The sequence below is a fragment of the Malurus melanocephalus genome, unplaced genomic scaffold (genome assembly GCF_030028575.1).
Source record: "Malurus melanocephalus ecotype Western Australia unplaced genomic scaffold, MMel_1.1 scaffold_136, whole genome shotgun sequence".
NCBI classification, from domain to species: Eukaryota; Metazoa; Chordata; class Aves; order Passeriformes; family Maluridae; genus Malurus; species Malurus melanocephalus.
In genome coordinates, this window is record NW_026623368.1 from 1,793,939 (window position 1) to 1,817,031 (window position 23,093).

General features: G+C 40.2%; 1 protein-coding gene across 1 annotated transcript; it reads left to right on the forward strand.

The window, feature by feature from the left end:
- The first annotated feature begins 577 nt into the window (after window positions 1-577).
- IFNGR1 (interferon gamma receptor 1) lies at window positions 578-23,093 on the forward strand. The gene is made up of 7 exons (XM_057370923.1): window positions 578-761; window positions 9,606-9,720; window positions 10,129-10,301; window positions 11,707-11,855; window positions 12,555-12,726; window positions 13,752-13,867; window positions 20,115-23,093. Exons 1-7 carry the CDS (start codon window positions 674-676, stop codon window positions 20,616-20,618), a joined length of 1,317 nt encoding a protein of 438 aa, XP_057226906.1. The 5' UTR covers window positions 578-673; the 3' UTR covers window positions 20,619-23,093.

The following is a 23,093-nucleotide window of genomic DNA, read 5'->3' on the forward strand; positions in this document are numbered from 1 at the left end:
TTACAGCTGGGGAGGTGTGTAGTAGAATACGTTTCCTCTGTATCTTTCTACTCATCTGGACCAGGGTGGCCTTGGCAGTTTAAGATGCAGAATTACGTGGCGTTGGTACACTGGATGGGAGACATAGGAACAGTAGGATGGCAAAAACTACATATACATTTAGATAATTTCCAAGAAAGAATAAAGCCTCTCAGCTTAAATCAGGATTCCTCTACGTGTGGGAGTTCAGTGTGCTGTTTCTGAAATACTCCACAGGATGAACGCTTCGTGTTTTAAGAAATGGGGAGAGAGCACAGAGCGCAACATGACGAGSGCGGGCGGTGCTTTCCCAAGGCTGGGGTTGACAGGTACGACCCAGCAGCGGCACTTTAAAACAGCATTAACAAAGCCTGGCGGGCATCCCGGACACCAGCATGCTCCTTACTACTGGGGCCGCCGCCTGCCCACAGCTCCGCGGCTCCGACCTCCTCCCGTTTCCTCGGCGCCCCTCGGGCGCTGCCCGGCGGTGACCCCGCGCTGCCGCCCCCGCACCAGCCCGGCCGGGCAGCCCGCCCCTTCCTGAGCGAGCGCAGGCGCCGCGCCGGGACAGGGCGGAGCGGCCGCTCGGGATCGCGGCGCGGTTCTGCGAGCGGGGCAGCCTCCGCTCGGTCCCCGCCAGCCCCTGCCGGGCGCCATGCGGCTGCGGCTGACCCTSCTGGCGCTCTCGGCGCTGCTGGTGCCCCTCCGGAGCGCGGCTGTCCCCGGGGAGCGGCAGCCCGCAGGTAACGGGGAGGGCGGGGCGGCGGATGGGGCGGCCCGGCCTGACCGACCGATGGGCAGCACGGGTCACCRAGTGGGGCGGCGGGACCCGCAGCGGCCGTGCCGCGCTTGTCCAGGAGTCCTCCGTGACCGAGCGGCGCCGGTGGGCCGCCAGCCCGCTGTGGGAGCAGGAAGCCGGCGGGGCGGTGCGAGCGGCCGGGCGGCGGCGGGGAGGAGCCCCCGSTCCCGGGGCTGTGCCGTGCTGTCCCGCCGAGTCCCCCGGAACCGGCCCCGGCCCCGYTCTCGCTCTGTGGGCAGCGGGGCTCAGCCTGGCCCCGCAGGCCGTGTCGTGGCGCTCCCCCGGCGGCRCGCTGGTGACATCAGCCTGTATTTCGGGTGTCTGCGCATTTTGGAWCGCAGTGCAGGAGGCGTGTGTGCATCGGAAGGGCTTGCCGAAGTGCTTTATGACTTCGTATGTCCAAAGARGTACAGAAGAGGGGAATTTCAGTGCGCAAATGGGGAGCACAAGACTGGGGAGTGCAAACAAGGCACTGAGATCATGGCCTAGACACGCACATTTTGGCTCAGCGCTGCTGGGGAGGAGGGGTGGCTTGCCAGCGGAGAACAGCGTTGTGTCTCTGCTTGCATTATTAAAGAAACAATCAGGTTTGCAAGTTTCACTTTAAACTGGAACAGTTCGGTAGAATCAGAGATTTCTGTCTAATGGTCGAAAGGAAACATGCATTTAATTGTTATTGATACTGTTGAGAGCTGGCTGTGTGACCAGGCTCCTTGTATTCTTCAGGTGCAGATTTCCTGGAGCTCAGATCCATGCCCAGGTTAAGTGGCTGAATTTTTTTGTTCCTGAGTATGGGCCACATCATGCTTTGGAAGTCAGTTTAGGTTTATCTGATGTGGACTAGCAGCACTAAAAATGGCAATCTGGCTGCATTCTTGCCCCATAATWGTTTGCATTTTTAATATCCGGTTTGTTTGACTTGGTGGATGATTGTAACTGGCAAACCTTGCAGGGAAACTACCTTTTTGTCATATTTGATCAGTAAAGTGGCTTGATATGTTAAATACTGTCTTCTGTGATCTGACTTAGCCTCTTCAAAGGGCATGCTTTTATTCCTAGTAAAATATGCCACTTCTRTATTGTGTTAAGCATTTTTAGGGTAAAAAACACAATACCAGTAAATCACTTGTGAAACAAACTGCTGCAATCCAGCGTAGTCCAGCGCAACAGTCATCTCTGTAAGAGGAGAGAGCAGTGCCATGGTGTAGATGATATACCAAACTGCCTAGAAGCAGAAAACTCTTTTTTTTTTTTTTTTGCATGTGAGTGCAGCAAACTCAGCTCAAAGGAGCAGAATGTATTTTTGAACTAGGTTTTGATAACACAAGCAGCATTTTCTTGGTATTTGCACTCAGCTTGGTGACAGCCACTATAACAATGCCCTTTAGAGGCTTCACCATATAAGCAAAAATATACTTTGTAATGACCAGAAGCRTCATGAAGGGAATTCTAATTTATATTGCTGTGTATTAGTTGAATGAAAATGCTGGTTTTATATTTAATGACTAATGACATGTCCTTACTTCATTATTATATTGATGCAAGCAGATGTGCTAACTTACAGGGGAAGAATTAAGATAGAAGGGGAAGTCAGAAGCACATTTATGATGCTTTCATATACGGAATCACATGAAGGGTCAGATTGGAAGAGCCCACAGTGAGTCCTCTGGTCTAGCCTTGCTGCTCAGTGACGGTCATCCAAGAGCACATGGCACACGATTGCATCCAGAGGGCTCTTGGTCATTTCCACTGAGGGAGACTCCACAGCCTCCCTGGGCAATCTGTTCTGGTGCTTGGTTGCTGACATTATAAAGAAATTCTTTCTCATATTTAAGTGGAACTTCCTGTGCATCAGTTTCTGCCCACTGCCTCTTGTTCTGTTGCTCATCACCAGTGAGAAACTGTCTTCTTGGCATTCCTCCTTTAGATGCTTTTAGACATTGATGAGGTCCCCTCTCAGTGATTTCCTCTTGAGACTGAACATGCCCAGCTCCCTCAGCCTTTCCTGTTAACAGAGATGCCCCAATTCCTTGATCAGTTTTGTAGCTCTCTGCCAGACCTGCTCCACGAACACCATGTCTCTTCTGTACTGAGTAGCCCAGAATTTCCATGTTTTTTTTTTTTTTTTCCTTAGGTCTTACAGGGCTTTTAATGTGCCAGTAATATAATGCATATATCAAGGCTGAGTGTGTAATGAGGTTTTTTTTTTTTTTTTTTTCCTTAGGTCTTACAGGGCTTTTAATGTGCCAGTAATATAATGCATATATCAAGGCTGAGTGTGTAATGAGGAAATGTTCAGTCACCTTCATCTTCCGTTGTAGGACACCATTTTCCTTAGAAAGGAAAGAAGCCAAACAACCCAGTGGCAGTTGGAACACCTGCATTTCCTGCAGCTGGGTGCTTAATGTGCCTTCATTGTAGGTTTCTGACTCCACAGTGGAGCTGGGCACTTGTTGATGGGAACTCTCAGTCAGTGTTTTAGTATTGTGGAAGAGGAGGTCTGTGATCAAAATGAAGAAGATTTAGAGGCTTTGGTAGCTGTTCAAGTGCTTACTCCAAATTGGAAGCCAGATTTGCAAGGACATGGGTAGTTCATTTATACAGCTGACTTCCTGTTGTGTGTGGAAATGATAGTGGTCTTGAGTTGTTCTTTTATGGTTCAGATTATTGGCATTCATAGCAATTGACTGTCGAGCTGCAAACAAAAACAAATTGCATGATAGAAAGTGCTGCATTTAGATATCATCTGTTGAAACACTTCTCATCTATAACCAAAGCGAAGAATAGCCATAAAATAGATAAAACAATATTTAACTTGTATTATTGCATCAGGTTTTTTTAAGTGTCTATCTTGTGCAATTTGCTGTGGTTTTTCTCAAGAGGGTGATCTGAGTCTGCTTCTCCTCTTAAGCTTACAACCTTGTGGAGATTTTTATCATAAACAAAGATTTAAAAAAACCTCTGAGCCCTGAGAAAGTAAAATTCTGTTGTAAATGGAAGCTGTAAAAATGCTCTAAATACTGTGTATAATGTTTATTCATGATACTTAGGAAATCATTTAAGTTGGTTTCACTAAATATTAAAAAATTATTAACTTTAAAATCTACCCCAGTCGTAGGCACTTCATTTGTGCCTGGTTGTGAATTTGAAGTCTTTTGAAAACTTCTGGTAGAACCTTCTGCTGTTACATGGATTAATTTAAGCTTGCTTGTAGTAAGTTTTTTAAGAAAGTGCCATCCACGTATGGGAGTGSTATTCCAAGAGAAATGCATGTCCTGGGTTTCTTTTGCATGTGCTAGCATTTTGACATACATCATGTGGCTGCTGCCACTTRAAAGAAATCCAGTCAGATATTTGTGCAGATATCCAGCACAAAGTTTCTTCATCACCTTGCTTCTTGGTGTTGGCCAGTCTGCCAAGCTCCCCACCAAGCACAGATGASAGGCAGCTCCCCTCCAGCAATCTGATAGGAGCAGAAACTGTTCAGTGCCTGGCCTGCCAGACGTGCACAGAGAGGGRGACATGCTGACCCGGCGGTGCTGCCTTGAAGGAAACATGGCATAAGGCAGAGCCCCTGCTCTGACAGCCATTTCTTGTTTCTCCCCATGGCATGTKCTTGGTGCTCCTGCAGCCTGTGCTGGGCAGTGACTTCTTCCTGCTCAGATTCTGTCTTGTGGTGCTGGGCAGTGCTCCTAGCTCTCCTCTAGCCCCCAGATGGCTGAACTCTGCTTAGTGCAGGCCTATTTTGTTTGATTTAGAACAGATTGAAGTGAGGATATAAATAATTAGGAGGATCGCTTGTCACAGTTTACCCAAACCCCACTCACCTGCTCGTTCACTCCACTACCAGCAGGACTGGGGAGAGAATCAGAAAGGTAAAAACTTGAAAAATCATGAGTTGAGATAAAGATACTTTAATAGGGAAGGCAAGAGCTTGTTCACATAAGCAAAGCAAAACAAGGAATTAATTCACTGTTTCCCATGGGCAGGCAGGTGTTCATCCAACTCCAGGAAAGCAGGGCCCAGTCATGGGTAAGGGTTATTTGGGAAGAAGGTAAATGCCATCACTCCAAATGTCCCCCACTTCCTCCTTCTTCTCCCCACTTTAATGTCCTGTGGGTGATACAGCGGACAAAGCAGCAATACCCTGGCCATCTGCCAACCCATGTGCATCACCATGGCTGTTATCAGAACGTTCCCAGGCACACTACAGAGAGGTGATAAAACTACAGCAAGCAGTGAAAGCAATGAGCACTGAACTTGGATCAAGAAAGCGAGCCCCAAGGCAAGCACAGGAGCCTGCTCATCACTAGCTAAACAGCACTGTTTAGTAATTAACTAGCTGTAAATTCAGTCTACTACATCCCAATCAAGTCTGTCCTTACCTCAAACTCTTTGAATCCCGAGTTAGGCATCAAACAAAATTAAGAAAATGAGGCTTGCAGAGATAGATTTGAATTCTAAAAATGTGTTATAGATTTGTTTATGTCGACTGATTTGTTACTATTGAAGATGTCTGTCTTTAAATGATGAGTTAACCATGATTCCACAGCAAAGTTCAAACTGTTGTCCCTCTTGGCCTGTTGAAGTGGCTTGTGTTTTCCTATGATGTATCACTTGGGAATTATAAGAATTTGTTTGTTTTTAATGGAAATCCAAAAAAGGAACAAACTTTCAAAATACGTTTTGACTTGTTTTTTTTCCACAGTTTGAAAAGACAGATTCTTCAGTTTGTGCCTTCAGTCTGTATTTAAGTGCCTAAATGATGTTTAAAAGGCACATATGACTTGAATGAACTTGTATGGCTTTTAGGGCCACTGTTGTCTCAGATTCATCAGGCCCTGTTCTGTTACATGCATTATTGCACTTCAGCAGAATTCCACTTGCGTGAGCAGTGGTAACAAATCCCTCTGTGTACGCAGTAATGCCAGAATGAGGGAAGRATGTGGTGTTGCACACGATACAAGTATCAGCTTGAAGGCTGTCTCATTTTTACTTCTTGGAARTGTCCAGCTTATTGCATTAATTTTTGCGCTAGGGAATCCATTGCTGAGGCTCAATGAGCGAGTAGGACATCTACATATGTTAAAAATATTAAGTCCTTCTGTATATGCTTTAAAAGTAGATTTTATTGAGTGTATGGCTGCTTCAAACTTGTTTCATAAGTACTTTCCGTAGGTAGGAAAGCACTTACATATATTGTGAACAAGAATGTCAGGTTTCAAGCTGATATGCAAGTCATTCTTTGTGTCTGTATGTACAGTGGTTGTTTTTCACTCAGGAAGTGAAGGTATAAAACAAGACTAGTTAGACTTGTTCTTCACAAGTTACACTTGTAGATAAAAACAAGCATTTTCTGCCTTCATGATATACACTTTTGAAGCAGAATTGTATCATATGTTGTGTGCAAGTAGTGGATTTGTTCTAATAATTATCTTAGTCTTAGAAGGCACAACTAGGTACACTTGTTTATATTACTTTGGAAAAAAAACCTTCAAACCAACCCAACATTCCCCTCATTACCTAGCAGCCTGAAAGCAGCAGCAGGCACTTGCAGTAAAACAAGCCTTTTTGTTTGGCTTTTAATTTCCTACCACATGTATCTCTTTCCTGTCAGCTGTGCAAGTTTGGTGAAGACGTAAATGTCTATTAAATACGTTAATTAAGATAATTGTACATTAAGCAGGGGGTTGGTTATGTATGGACACAGTCATGTCCCACAGTAGTCACACCTAATGARATCTTTGCCATCAGTATGGCAGCAATAGTTTGGATTGTTTGCATATGACAAATAAATACATTTCTGTCCAAGTTATAAACTGAGGCAGGTCTGAGTTTGCTGAGATAAACTGTGGTTGTCTTCCCACGTCTGTTCTCTSTTAAATGCTTAACTTCCAGGTCACCCTGTAGTCATGCTTGTCTTTGCTTTTACCCCTCTCTTTGTCCTACCTTTACTTTTCAACATTCCAGTTCTTTATCCTTAAAATACAGGCATGTTTATTTTCTTCTGGCATGCTTGTGTATGTGATTGGCCTACCTTTGCCCTTTATTCCTTCATTCTGTGRATTTAGAGCTGCTTTCTGAAGTTTCTTTTATGTGGTTTTTCAATGCACATACACATTGCAGTTTCTGGGAAAAAATTGTTCATGCTGTTCTGTGTTGGCTCCTCTTCAGTCAATATTGCTGTCTTACAAGGCAAGGTAAACGGCAGATAGAAATCACTTYGTTGGAACTAGAGGCAGACCAGAACTTGTTGAGTTTTCTTTGTCATGCATTACAACATGAATTACTCATCAGGTTTCTGCTCTCTTTTCCATGCTTGCTGTCTCACTCTTTGAATTTGCACCTTGAGTGTTGCTGCATTTATGTTGATTATAAGTGGAAAGGAGTTAATGAGTTYTATGTTTAACAATTACCTTTGTGGCACTAGCTGCTACCATCGTCTTCTACTTGTGCCTGCAGAACAACATAGAACACAGTGTAACACATTTAGAAAAATAACTGCTTCATTATGGGTTAAGTAAAACAGTGGTCACATACAGTATTATGGCCTTTTAACTAGCAGGATGCAGAAATGGCATCTATAAAGATTAGACATTWGCACTTTGAAAATCTGCAGTGTTCTCTGTGGTCTGGACTCTTGATGCTGGAGTGAAATGGGACTGTGGTGTCCCCAGGCATGGTCTCTGGACTGTCTGGAGAAGAAACCATTAGAAATCGGATAGCCAGCCTGAGTAAAGGGGCTGTGAGCTGGACAAAGACCATTTGTGTAGCTCCTTCTGCAAGGCCTCAAACTCCTTGAGAGAGTAGACAGCACCTCCCAGTTCAGTGTCATTAACAAATTTGCCCAAGGTGCATTCAGCTCCTGCACCCAGATAATTGGTGAAAATATTGAACACTACATGCTCTATAAGTGGGCCCCATGGAACACTCCCGGTCCGCAGCTAGGTGCGACCCCATTCACAGCAACCCTTTGAGCTCTGCCCTTCAGCCAGTTCTTCATTCAGTGTGCTGTGAACCTGCACGTGCCAGCTTRTTCAGAAGAACGTGGTGAGGGACAATATCAAAAGCTTCACTAAGATCCAGAAAGAAACCATCCAGTGCCTTCCTTTCATCTACTAGGCAAGTAATAAATTAGTTAAACAGGATTTTCGCTTTGTGAACCCCTGTTGACTGTTCCTGGTGATTGTATTGTTCTTTCAGTGTATTTCAAGGCCACCCAGTATTATCTTCTCCATAATTTTTCCAGGTGCTGAGGTTAGACTGACAGGTCTGGTTTCCTGGGTCTTTCCTCTCGCCTTTCTTGTAAATTGGAATAGTGGCTAGCTTCCTCCCTTGGGACCTCCACATACCTTAGGCAGATGATGGAAGGGTCCTGCTGTAACACTTGGTACCTCCTTCAGTGCTCTGGGGTCAACCCCTTTTGTTAGATGGTTTCTTTTGTATAATATTACACAAAAGTTTGAATTTTGCAAGGCTATCTACATTGTGGCTTAACACTGCATATTTGAAGTAACGTTTGTGTGCTTTGGCACRTCTGTGTGCTTGACACCTCCTCTGTCAAATTGTCACCTTTTTTTTCCTGTGGTTGTGAATTTGATGATTATGTTCCTTTTTTTTCCAATAGCTGAAATACTGCTTCTGTACATATTAAAACATAAACCACAGAACCATTTGCAGAGTGATCTATGTTACGTGTATAAAACCTTTGTGGTCAATAGCATATCTCAGCCTCTGCGTATTACTTTCAGTAATGTGATGTATTTGTGGTCTTGTTCTCAGGATGTGAAAGTTGTTTACTTTCCCTCTATATATCATAAAGTGAAGTGTGAACAAGCAGCAATCTAGAGCAGGTCAAATATGAGTTCCCTCAACATTTTGTAAAAGCTCGCAGAGAATACTAAGGGTGCCAAACCAGACATTGAGAAGCTGAGTAGTAACAGTTAAAATCAATTGAATGACCTTCATTTCTTTTCTTGAGTGTCATGTAGTTCAATTACAGGATCCTGTCATTTTCCTTCCCCTGCAGCTGCTCCCTTGATACCCGTATTGCCGTTGATGCTTGAAACAGGAAAACTGTAGATGCACAAGGAAAACTGTCATGTGGCTTCTTATTTTAGCATTGCTTTACTATATTACCTCTGATGTTGTTTGCTAAGCRTACTTCAGATGTGTTCCTCTACATGGAGAGAGCTTCAGTATTCAAATTCCTTACAGGTGTTTGTAGCTTACTTTGGTCATCACGGCTTACTGAAAACACCACTGGAGTGGCAGAAGTATCACTGTTAGAAATTCATGTGCAATTCAGGCTTTCCCTAACAGGCCTGTTGTATTTTGGCCTTGATGCTCCATCTCTGGTACATCTCGGCCCCCACCCACTCCAATTTCTGAACGAGAGAAATCTTCAGAATTAGGCTAATCTCCTCTAAGTTGAGTAAAGTCTTACTGTCTGTCTTGCTGGTTTGTCTGTAAAAGACTGACACAGGGGTACAATCATCACTGCTTATGAACTTGATATGGGCTGATGGACTTGCTTCCAATGTGCATGGATGATGGAGTGTTGTTGTGAAGAGGACAAAAGCTGTCTTTGCAGGAGAGATGAATAATGAATCTGCTTACAGAGCTCATAGGTGTTTGTACTGGTGACAAACGAGCTCATTAGGGGGGAAGTGTTTGTGGTTGTTATGTTCAGCATGTTTTCTTTTCCAAATAACTTAGAAGTGCATTTGGCTGTTCATACGTTTGCAAAAGTCTGTTTATCAAAGTGCAGTTGTTCTCTTTCTTCTAGTGCCTTCACCAATGGAGATGGTAATAACATCTGAAAATTTTAAAACAGTTTTGCATTGGCAGTACCCATCTCTGTCTGAAACTCCTCATTTTATTGTGGAAATCAAGCCTTACAAGTAAGTTCTTACTGTTTTGTTATTTCCTATACCTGATATTCTCTAGAAGCATAGAAAAGCAGTCAGTCCGTGGTAAATTCTTTTGTTTCTATGTGGTGAAGTCATGTAGGGTGAAGGTTGCCCAAGTGTAAATTATAGAAAAATTTGTCAAGTAACAGGATAGTTGAGGTTGGCATAGATCTCTGGAGAACATTGGGTCCAAACCCCTTGCTCGAACAGGTCATCCAAGACTATGTCCAGCTGGCTTTTTRATATCCCTAGGGGAGAAGACTCCACAATCTCCCTGGGCAATCTGTGTCCTCACAGGTTCTGACCACCCTCACCACCTCATTTTTTTATTACAGGCAGTGTATTGTACAGAGTTGTGCAGTTGAAATTATATTAACTATTACTTGATCTGTTTTACAGTTTAGGTCGCTATAAGAATGTCTCAACCTGTGTGAACACTTCAGCTCATTTTTGTGATCTCTCAGAGGAAATATGTGACCCTTACGTGTCTCATTGGCTTCGAGTTAAAGCTGTTGTTGGGTCACAGCAGTCTGAATATGTTGAGACAAATGAGTTTATTTTGCAAAGGCATGGTAAGTTGTATTTAAACTAAACCTTGTAATTTCTTCAAAAATTTAGGAAGTTAGTAATTAGTCTTTTTGCTCTGTTAATGCATTGCATTTGTAAATATCTTAAAGCCAGGAGTCCAGGGTGAAATGAAGTGTAATGATTACTTAGTAGGAACTTTCTGGTACTTGTTACCTGACTCCGTGGTATCTGAGAATTTGTTTTAGAATGTCTAAAGACAAGAAGGTGGTGCTGATGATGCAGTCTTGCATATTCTTGCCTGGTGCCCCAGACACCAATTTAGGGTAGGAAACGGTCACCAGACAACATGGATCTTTAGGCATCATTGAAGTAGTGATGTCTTGCTTGACATTAACATGCCATGTACTGATAGCTTCAGATATCTAGATATTATCTAGAAGCTGTAACTGGATAATTTAGTTACTAGTTCTTCATGTAAAACCTTCATATAAATCTTGCTTTGGGAAAAATCAGTCTTTAACATCATTACTGTAGAAGTGAATTTTGTGTCTACAGTCCAGTGTGGCAGGTCCTGGCATTGCCGTGGGCTGTACAAAGGGAATGAACACAGTGAGGAAAGACCAAGAGACTTCTTGTCATGCTTGCTCCATTCCCAGCTTTCAGACAGATCATGGCCCATGAGATTCTCTCTGACCTGGGCTATGCTTTGGCTAGAGCTGAATTTCTGCATTGCTGGAGCTGAAGGAATGGAGTACCTCTTCATTTTCTGCTATGATTCCATCCTCACCCAACAGGCCTATGACTTGAAGTAATGGCTGGTTTCTTCATAAAGGGACAGAAGTCATGGTAGTAATGCTGAGTGTGACAGTTTCCAGAAAATTTATAGTCATGTTGAAGAGAGACAAAGTCCTTTTCCCACTGAACAAGAAACTTATGTTCAGTCAGACCATTAGACACAAAAAATTCACATAGGCCACTGCCATGGGAAATCCAAATTTCAAAATGTTGCTCACGGTGAGATTTATTTAGCTTTTTGTATAGCTTTTGTTTCAGTACAGTGTTGTTTTTAACTGAGATGATTTATGATGGCATCTAGTCAGCAGGATCTTGTGTTTCGTTCTCATTCATGTGTATGTTGAATTGCTGTTAGTTTTTTTTCTGTTGTCAGCTGAATTTTTATGGCCTTATGTGTGTACGAACGATGAATTCCTTACCAGTGAAATTCTTCATGGACAATCTGTGTCCATTTTAGAAACTGATTAATTAATGTATCCAAATGCCTCCATTACTTATAAGCAACAGAGAGGTCTGACCACAACTTTGCAATATTAACTGCATGGAAATAAACACATAATTCTTCTCAAATCTCTGGTGAATTTTGGAAAGCAATTAATACCATATTTTATGTTAAAATCTTTGGTCTAATAGCAGTGGTGCAATGTGTTGCAGGCAAAATAGGACCACCAAAACTGAATCTCTCAAGACATGGTGATAAAATCATGGTTGATATTCACCATCTTGTATTCCCTCTTTCTTGTATTGAAGACATTTATTCAAAGCTTATGTACTTGGTGACTGTTCGGGATAGTAAAAATGAGGTAAGTTCCAAAAATAAAATTTAAAATTAAAAACGCTTATTTACCTAAAATGCCTATACGAGGGATTTACTCCAATGATACATAGAGCTAACAGATACCGAGAAAACAATTCAGTACCTAAAATGCTGAGTGCATTGCAATGACATATGTGAATGAAAGGTCTAGATTTTGTTGTCCAGATGAACGCTTACCACAAAAATTAGATTCTTGCATTAGCTATACAGAAGACAAGAGTTACCTCATCACATGCTGCTGTTTCTGTGTACATGCTAAAACATTGATAACTTTACTTGTGCCTCTCTCACTTGTCCAAAGAGACTTCTCATTTAAGAAAATAACCGTTCAAGGTATTTATACCAGTTTATTTAGCAATCATGGAAGATGAACTTGAGCAAAATTACAGTAGGTGTGTTTACTTAGAGTTGCCTTTTCATTTGCATTTAACTACAAGTTTTATAAATTAATTAGGAATGTGAATCTATACTATGAACCACAATTTTAGCTGGAAAATACCAAGGTCTGATTAAATACAACACCTTAAGGTAGCCACTAATCTGATGTTCACACAGCTTTTGCAAGGTATATGGGTGATCTAGGAAACACATCTAATAGTGTTTTAACATGTTTGGAAGTGTGGAAGGTACTGTAGCATTGTTCTTGTGAATCAAATGATATAACAAGTCTTCCATTTTTTTGCAGACTGAAGAGCTCTATGAGGACAACTGTACAATGCATAAGTGTAGCCTCAAAATCCCAGTTCCTGATGAAGTTTCCACTTACTGTATTTCAGCAACAGGAATTTTTGATGAGCTGATAGTTGGCACTCCATCAGAGGAAAGCTGCACTTCTATTCCTCTCAAGCAGACATTGAGTAAGAGGATTCTAATACTATAGTAAGAACATACCGAATCTGAAGACAGATCTGATCTAGCAAGCTATAGCCATGGGAGAATAGAAAAAATAGGGAAAGATTAGTCATTCTTTTCCAAATGCATTTTGATATTTCTGACATTTACAGATAATGTAATTATTTTCAAGTGACCCTGACTTCTTTTTGGGGTGTTTTTCCTGTGTTGTTGGTATCCCAAACAGTGTTTCCACTGCACATGATCACTGGTGTAATTAAAAAATCACAAATGGATCATTCACTGAGCTATGCGGTTTTCATAGGCATTGTCTCTTCTAGCAGCTGGCTTTTTGTTCAGCCTCATCACTGAGGAAGAAGTATGTAGACTTGATTTGACTCTGTAAACTTATGGTCATTAAAGTAAGGTATTGATGCCTTTTTCTTAATTAAAGAGAACAAAAGGCAGATAGTGACTCAGCTTTATGTCTCTGAACCTGTTACAAACATTGTAGTTGTACTTCATTATGGCAGAGATAAAATTGATAGAAGCAGTTTTGTTTTTCTTGCACACACAGGATCCAGGAGTATGAGTGACGGGGGAAGGCATTAAGAAGAGTCAGACTAGTGGAGTCCTACTAATAATTGTTAGAAATTCTGTGTTTTGGAATATTTCACATTTGACTCTTATTGTACATATACTCTGTGTAGTTATGTTAGTTAGTTTGCTATCACATGGATGATGTACAAATCTCATCATCCCCATCGTCATCCCTTAGGAACAAAAAATCAGTTGCAAAATTAATATATTTCTATAAACATGTAATTTTGTTTATATAAATTGAAAAGCTACTGTCATTCTAATTTTTATTTATTCCATAAAAATTTTATGAATTAAGCTTCCTTGAATGCAAAAAGGTTGTAGATTGACAAATTCACCCATTGCAGCTAAGCATTCTGAGTTATTACAATTTCTGAAGTTATTCATATAAATGATACAGCAGTGGCTTGTTTTTCCAAAATTCCTGGTAGATTTTGCTTTAACTTTTTAGGTACACATAGTATCATCGTTCTGTGTGTTATTATTGGGAGCTTGACTGTAATCCCGACAGTATATTGTGGCTGCAAGAAACTGAGGAAAAAGAACATAACGCTGCCCAAGTCTTTGGTAAGTTCTATAACTGCTGTATCTTTATACCAGTCTCTTGGGTTTATTTGATTGTTTTTTTGGTTTTTCTTTTTTACCATGGTATGTAGAAATTATGCTAATCTAATATTCTGATGGCCTTTGCAACCAGTTGCCTCTCTTTTTTTAGGGCTAGACTTCAGTCTCTCTTAAATTGAAGTAGCAGTAGTTTGTCTAGTTAAAAAACTTGATTCTTAAAAACTCAGTGTGTGTATACCTAGGCAGGTTTGTGTTCATTCCAGTAGCAGAGACACAAAACTACAGAATCACTGACATGAGAAGAAACTTTCTGAAGTCATCGTCCAACCCTTTTGCTCAACTAGAATCAACAAGAGCAGGTTACCCATGAACATATCCAGACCGCTTTTGAATACCGGCAAGAAAGGCAAATCCACAGCTGTTCTGGGCAACCTATTCCGATGCTTCACCACCCTCACATATTTTCTTGTATTTAGAAAAAGAATCCATGTGTTCATTTTGCACCCATTTCCTTTTGTCCTGTCACAGGAGTTGTGAGATTCCTTCATTAAATGGCAGTATTGGAATTCTGCTAATTGCTACAATTAGGGATGTGCAGAGTAAGGGGAGGGACCAATAGAGCTGCAGGAGGAGGGAAGAACGACTAGGGGAAGTCAGTTCTCACACTGAGCAGTTACAGGGAAGAGAGGTCAGCTTCTGTTCTGTCTTGAAAACTCCCTACAGCTATCTCTGGGAAACAGAGTGGATATTCCTTAAGGAGCAGCAGAACTCCTTGGTTTCATGTCAGGCAAGAGTGGAGTATCTCACAACTGTTGTAATGTTCTCCTGGTGTCATGTTAGTCACAAAAAATGAACTACCACAACTTCAAAGAACTGCCACCTGAGGCCGTAGTAGAGAGTAATCATAGCAAGAGTTTGTCATCTCAGTGGATGGAGGAAGTCTCATTTATAGGGGGAGTAGGCAATGATTTTCGATTCCATATTCTTCAGTTTCAAAACCGTTTAAAATGACCCCTCCATGGTCAATGCCTAAGATCCTTCCAGAGTCTGCATTCTTTGGAATAGAATATTAGGAGGTGAGATTGCAGTGACTAAATGGAGCTATCCAAGCCAGAGGTGGTCCCTTTGTAGTAAAGCAGTGATCTATTCCGCCAGCTTGTGCAGCACAAGGATTCATCTTGTTCTGAAATTGCATATACTTCTGGTCAGACAAAATGCTCTCTTAAAAATCCTGTTTCTTTCAATGGACTGTGATGGAGCCAGGGGACTAGTTTAGAGGTAGCTATTCGCACTGTAGGCTTTAAAAAATCARATGAGAGAAACCTCTCTGATGACATCTGCCGCTAGGCCTCAGTATGAAAACACACAGACTTGTAGTGTTGCTGGAGACTTTTTGTCACCTTCTAACCAGCATGTAATTATCTGAATATGTAACATTGTGTCCTGTGTACACACAACAGTAGTTTCTATAAGGACCTTCCATTGTAGCAGAATTTGGCTCATACAGGATTTCTGTGCTGTGTCAATGAGTCTGCAGTTACTTGAGCTTTCCATTACCGATRTGATATCCCATCCAAAGGATAAGGAAAAAGAATACCACAAATAGAAGATGCGCACCTTAATGCCTGTGAGCTTCCTGATGTGTGCTCCAACTTCATGCCTGAGCTCACCTTGTAGCAAACYCATTTGTGTGCCCATATTCTCATTTTACTGGGCAGTATACTTTGTGAACCACAGTCTGGTTCACATTCTACCTCATATTTTATTGTTATGGAGCTAGATGAAGCCTATAACTATTTATAATACTGTTAGCTAGGTGGTCAGGCACTGAGACTGTCTCCCCTGGGAAGTGGTCACTGCCTGAATCCTGTTCAAGAAGCATTTGATCCATGCTCTGAGATGTATGGTTTGACTTCTAGGTTGCCCTGAGTGGAGTCAGGAGATAGACCCTGATTCTTGTGGGTCCCTTCCAGATCAGGATATTCTATATTTCTGTCCATTTGAAGTCTCTAGTGACAAATGTGAGTTGCACAGCTCATGGAGGTGGTGTCAATACAGGTGTTATGAATACTATGGAAATGTAAAATGAACAGTTAAGAACTTATAAATAACTAATTTATGATTAGTAATTTAAAGTAATGAATAAACAATTTAAATAATTATTATAAACARTAAGTTTAATTATATGGCATTGTCTTTATAGACTTAATGTCCCTTAGAGCCTTTCACTGACCTTTGAATATGTACTAGGCATTTCTTTCTGTATAGGTTATGATCATTGTCCCTAACCTGACATTATCTGAAAATAAAAATGTCCAGGGAGTTTTTCTATCTGTTGGAAGGCTGAGCAAGATTTCCCACCTTAGGATCACTCTTTTCCAGTCTTCTGCTTCCTGGTGGCTTTAAGTAGATGCTAAAACATCATTTGAGTGACTGCCAGCAACTTGGAATTTTCCAGCAAAGAGTAACCATCAAGCAGTTCACATGCTTGAGTATATGCAAGTCTCATATACTCAGAGAAAAGAAAAATAATCCTTTGCCTGTCAGAGCTCAAGAACCTTTTTAGTGCATTTTCTATGCTGTTTGTGACTCCCAAGAATTATCTTTATCCTGCTTCCCACAGTGCAGCTGTCATTCGCTATGGGCAATGAATGATTGTCTTCATCAGAAAGCATGTTTGTTTAAATGTTATAAGCATCATTATAAACAGTAGGATCCTATCAGGAGTATGCCTATGTGAAGTAGGACAGATTCYTTTATGACACTTCATGTTAGTCTTCTCCCTGGATCAGGGGAATCTGATGTTTCAGCAGTTCAGCTATAGTTAAAACTTCCTTTTATTTATTTTACAAGAAGTATTACAAGAGGCTTCTCTTTACATACATCATCTTGAGTCATTGCAGTTTGTCCTGTGGTTTTTTCTGTATTAGATCTTTGTTCTAAGATTTGTGATAAGGGCTTACCCACTTTTAAAGGAACCTGGCCCTAACTTAGTGATATGCTGTGTGCATCTATCTCTCTGCTTTAACTTCGCTATCTTTTTCTTCAGTGYCTTTTATCTTTAAGTGGTGGCAAATATTTTTGTGGGTAGAAAACAACCATTCTATAAGAGAATGAACTAAAAGTTTAAGTTGAGTCTTACTTAAGCCAACTTTTCTGCTACCTGCTGATGCTTTCTCTGATTCTGACAGGAATGACAAGGCTGTGTTCTCAGTATTTGCTGAACACTTAAGGATATTCACAAAACACTTGAGAATTTTCTTTGCAGCTCTGAGGTTTTTTTTGTTATAGAAAGTGTATTTTTGATGTGGAGAAACTAATTTTTCTTGTAAGTATTGACTAGTACTTGTCACAAGTAATTGCCATCTTACAAGAGAGAAGCTGCTTCATTACTTTTGTGATTTTTTTTTTTTTCCCTGTGAGTATCTATGGGGGGCAGTAACGTGGTCTTCTAAATAAATGGACATAGCATTAATGTTTTGTGGAACTATGCAAAAACTACACCTATTTTTGCCATCATCATAATCAGATTTGAAATTGAGTTCTCAAACTCTCCTCCATGAAATGTACACCTGAAAACTWCTTGGAATTCATAGCTGGACATGTCATTAGAAAAGGAAGTTAAAGAATCTGTTAATTACCTTAACTGTTCAGGATTCCTTGGGATGTGTTATTTTTCTGTGCCCATGAGCCTGATACATTACAGCAATGTATCTCCCAGTGTCTTGAGGCAGTGAAAGGAAGCTAAAAGTCAAAGCGCAGGTGCTGTCATTGGAGATAGGAAGTTATGTGAGTACATGCACATGCCATGAAATCCTGCAGATATCCATCTTAAGCTCACTGGCTGGCAGTTTGCTTGTATTAGATAATGTGCATAAAAGAAAAATATTAACTTGCCCATAGCAAATACTTCTCTTCAAATAGTAACTGTATCTTAATTGCCCTTATGACTTAATGTCTTTTGAATGGCATTCTAGTTAGGGTAATAACCTGGGATTCTTTCCTTTGGAGCTGGAAACAACTGCATAGGTTGCTAAATTGTCTTATCATGACTCATGCCTCTTAAAAAACCTTTGGTACCAGGAAACCTGCAGGAGTTTTTTCTTCTGATTGCTTCCTTCTTTCATGAATGGGAMTAGGAGTGTCTTTGCACCATCTTGCCTTGGTCAAGAACTTGCCAAGACAAAAATGGGTTTCCTTTTTTGCGAAGTCTTGAATGTAGTTGTACAGAGAATATGTATTTTATCTTCAAAGTCTCTCCCTAAGTATGGCTAGCTCTCACTGTGAAATGCAAGACCTGTGTAGAATATGAGGCTATCCCTTTAACACATTTTAAGACTGATTTTTTTAAAGCTCTGTGAAAATCCTAAAGGGACAGAAGCAAGAACTCATTGGGTTTTGGTTTTAGCTTCAGTTTAGCATGTACTGGTATGGGGAGGGATGGAAAGCTGAAAATGCAGCTTTTAACCATAGTTTTCTGTAATATTTTAATTCGCATTCCTCAAGTATTCCATTTTACACAGAGAATTACCTTCTCTTATCACTTGCTGTGTGATTATTTGAGTCAGATTTTTGCTAACCCCCACCCGAAAAACTGTAAGTTCTGGTCCCTTCAGGATCAGTATTGTATAGCATAAGTATCCAACAGTTTGGATATATTTCCAATATACCTGTATAAAGAGATTCTCAAAATATACATAAATCCTATCAACTGTTCTTAACATTAACTATCTGCCCATTATTGATTGTTATCTGTTCCTTGCAACTAACTTCTGAGCATCTGCTCTTATGAATAAGTGGTTTCCATGAATTACTCTGAATATTCTTTATGTAGTATTCTGTTTCCACATAACAGAAAATGAAGATTCAGAGACATTGATGGCTGAATGGTAGCTAGTCTGTAGTGTGTCAGGAGCTACTTGAATGTACTTTTTACTAGTTTTTCAGTGGCAGCCCTAGATTCCCCAGGGGATTGCCTCRCTTAAGTGGTGTTCACACAGCTGCTTATAAAACTCACTTAGATGACTAATAGCTGCTCTTCAGATAGTGTTTGCTTGGCTTGTGGTGGTGGTTGTTTGTCCAGTTGGTTTCTCCAAAATGTAATGTTTTTATTGATACAGCTTAAACCACAGAGTAGCATCAAYAGGTATTAGGGTTACTGAGGGGAAAGATAATGGGACTGAAGTGAGAGATGAAGGCAGTTTCTAAGGAAGTCAGCACACCGTGAAAGAACGAATGTAAAGCTACAGTCTCACAACCTGTTAATCAGGGCAGACTCTTGAAAAGCACARTCAGAATGGATCATCTGGTTTTGATGGCCCTCTCAGTTCTAACACTAATACAGACTGGGAGGTTCTTTGTTCCTATTTGTAATTTTTCRTAACATCATTTTTCTTCCTCTTTCCTCCTCCTATATACATCTCTTTCTTCCTAATGTACCTCCATCTGTTTTTTCAGTCAGATTCTTTTTTTTACAAAAAACAGTGATTATATATCTTATTAAGAAATTTGCATATCTGTAATACTTGAGAGTGTGTGATATTCATACATAGTGAATTATGAAATTTGGAAAAGGACACAATTAACTCTTTCTTCCTAGACATTCTGTTATCTTTAGGGAACACCATCAAATAGCTGAAAATTTGCCCTACTTTATTTTTCATGTGTATGTATTCTTGAAAAGACATTAAAAAAAAAGGCCTAAAGAATCTAAAAGGCCTGAAGACGTATCATAATTGTGTAAGACAAGCTGGAGCAAACATCAAAGTTTGTTGCAGCGTTGAGGGRCTGCTTAGTGATTTTGTGAAATAAGTTGGGAGACTTCAGCATTGATAGGGCTACTGGGTATGTTGTTCACATCCCTCCTGGTTGAGACAGGTACCAGAAATTATCACAGCCACTCTACACTCATTAACTATGGACTATGAAAGGTTTCCCCGTCTGAAGAGTATATACACCTTTTTCTTCTTTTGCTGTTTTCCTCCATACTCAAAACTTCAAAATACGGTGGGTGACATGAAATGGATTTTATCCTTGCAAATGTGCCTGCCCAAAGAAAGCATTTTTGAGATCTTGCATACAAGTGTTTGTGGAACAGCTGAACTCATGGACATAGGCTAATGACCATGCCAGATTTTAATTTTGCAGTTTTTATTTGGAATTGATTATAATGKTGTTAAATTTGTTATTAAAAATGACTTTTTTTTTCAACCTTTAAACTCAAAAAGTGATTTTTTTTTTTTCATTCAAGGCCAGTGTGATGAGAAACCTGAACTCAGGTGCCTTACTGGGATCAAAATCAGAGGGGAAGTACATATCCGTGATTAGCTTCCCGTCAGATCACTCAGTGCTGCCAGTGAATGGTGAAGTAACCTTGCTGGAAATAGATCCAGAAGAAGAAACTGTTACTCGTGAGCAGAATTCCTCTGAAGGAGAATCTTCTGTCCTTYCCTCAGAGGCACCAGCCAAAGTAGAAGAGGTGCCTGTGCAGGAAAGCACAGAGGAGGTGTCTTATGATGCTGATGGACAAAATGGTGAAATAAAAGAGAGTTACTTCAGTTCTGACAGTAGCCAAATGGATACATGCAGTAAGTCTTCAGGGGCAGAGATTTCTACCACAGAAACACAGCAAACAGTCACTCCAAGCAGCTGCTTCATCGYTTCTGGCTATGACAAGCCTCATGTTCCATTAGATATGTTGATGCTAGATGTTGGTGAAGAACAGCCTGTGAATGCTTACAGGCCAACTGAGTAACCAGGATAACTGAAGTGTTTAACCACAACTCAGAAAGAGCAGCATTACTGAAGGTTATGGAAAGTCTGGGTTAAAYTCTGAACATCTACAAGTTGCACTTGTTCTGATCAGTACACAACTGAAAGTAGAGCYTGAAAATAGCATAAAAAGTGTGGGAAAGTTTTGTAATAACCCTTTTTAGAAATGCTTTTACATATGATATAACTCATTATTTCCTATTTGAAATAGTGCTTTTAAATAGTGTTTTTAGCAATACTCTGTAGAAAGCATAACAATTGACTGTAAAACAGCAGCTGTACCATTATTCACTTCTRCTTCAAATCCTTTTCGAAATTAGTTCAATGAGCGTAATGCTTAAAAAAATCCTTCATTTGTTTATGACAGACATGTGCAAGAAATTCTTCATGCACATGTCTGTCATATGTGAGAATTTTTACCATTACTGGAGGTATCCTCTTGCGTTATGTTTTTCTCTTGAAGAGTTTTTTTTTAATATTAAATGCTACTATTTCTTGTAAGTAAGAATATGCCTACAAGCTCTTCCTRTATATCTTAAGAATATGATTCCATGTCAAAGGAGTAAGAAGCAATGGCCATAAACTAAGAACACAAGAAGCTCACCTCAATATGAGGAAGAACTTCTTTGCATTGAGGGTGGTGGCAGAGCACTCAAAGAGGCTGCCCAAGGATATCATGGAGTCTCTGTCTCCGAAGACATTCAAAACCCACCTGGACACATACCTGTGTCACCTGCTCTAGGTGACCCTGCCTTGCRTGGGAGTTGGACTGGATGATTTCCAGAGGTTCCTTCCAACCCTRACAATTCTGTGAAAGTACCAGTTATTTGTTGTCTTTGCTGTTACTTCTGTACAGCAGCATCCATTTGGATCACCTAGTGACATGGGTARCCATGTCACGTTCTAGATAATGCCTTAGCCTCCAGAATGCCTTAGCAAGCTGACTGATCATCATTTGAAAAAAAAGTCTAAAGGGTGGTTGCACAAATTCTTTAGAAAATGTCCTCAAAATTCAAGAGCCTGCTTTCTTCTGGGGCATTTTAATCCTAATTTTTAGAACAATAGGTTCTTTAAATAGAAATCAATACAACTTCTAAGYATGTTTTCTAGCAGGATGAAAATCACTGTCATTTTTCCCCTTTTTATAACATAACTCAGGATTTATGCAAAATCACCCTCTAAAAATAGATCTCAAGACAACAGAAAAATAGTGTAGCTAAGCTGTACTTCATAAGTTGTATTGTCATCTGACAGCCTTCTGGATTTTGTATCCTAGAAACTAGTTTTCTTAAAAACTGAAGAACAAGAATTTTATATTTTCATATTTTTTTCATATTAAAATCCATGCAATCCTTTTATTTTCCTTTAGTCAAGATTTGATTGGTATTTTCTATTTGTAGGAAATGTTTAGAGCAATTGTTAATGAAGCTTAGTTCAGGAAAAAAGAAAGCTTTACRGGTAAAAGTTGCTCCATTTATGCAAAATTATGTTTTTGTTTTAAAAGACATTTTATGGGATTAYCAGAATTGTTAGCATGTTATAGCAGGTGATTTTAAAGGACAACCAGTGTCACAGTACTTCTGTCCTTAACAATTCTCAGTGACATGAGTATTCTTCAGGTGAAGTTGGCGTAAACTGCAATTTCAGGAGTGCTTCCATTCTTGTATATGTCAGRTGTTGACCACAATGGTACAAAAGATTTAAAGACAATAGCTGTTTTTCCCATCTCTGCTCACAGGAAGGTAACAAGATCATCAAAACCCTGCTAACCAGTTTAAGAGAAGCCAAATAAAGCAGGTGAATTTTGTAATTATGATGTCATGGAAAGCCCAGTTAGCATTTGTTAGCTGGCTGTGATTTGTTTCTGCATTATATTCAAGCATAGTGAGATCCCCTAGCAACCTTTTCAATGTCATGTTCTGGRTTGAACTCTAGAAGGCAGTGGTTAATGACTTACTCCTTAGGATCCACTAATGTGTAGGTATCTCCATGGTAGAAGTGCAGAAAATAACTCTCTTTAGAAGCCTACAAGAAGGCTTTTTGAAAATCAGCATTAATTGCACTTGAAACTWCAACTAAACTGACTTTCCAGGTAGTGATGTGGTCCATCACTGAAGCTTCTATCAGGCTGTCTACTAAGGAGATGAGCAGCTGCATCTTGTGCAGAGRTTGGAGTTGATATAACTTCTTTCTGGGTTCGGAGGTTTGATGATAAACACGAATTGTAGTAAATACCTCAGGAATTTATAAATGTCAGAAAAGTGTTTAAGTTAAACTTGTCTCTGAAGGGATAAAGAGGGCATTAGAAACTGTGAAGTTAACCTTGTTTTTTGGGAAGAAGTTTCTGATCAGACAATTTGCTGAGTATTTTCTTTGCAACTGCTTAGAGTATTTAACCTTGCAACTGATAGCTTGTTTTCCTTCTGTCAGTTTTGTCAAAAAAAAACAAAAAACAAAA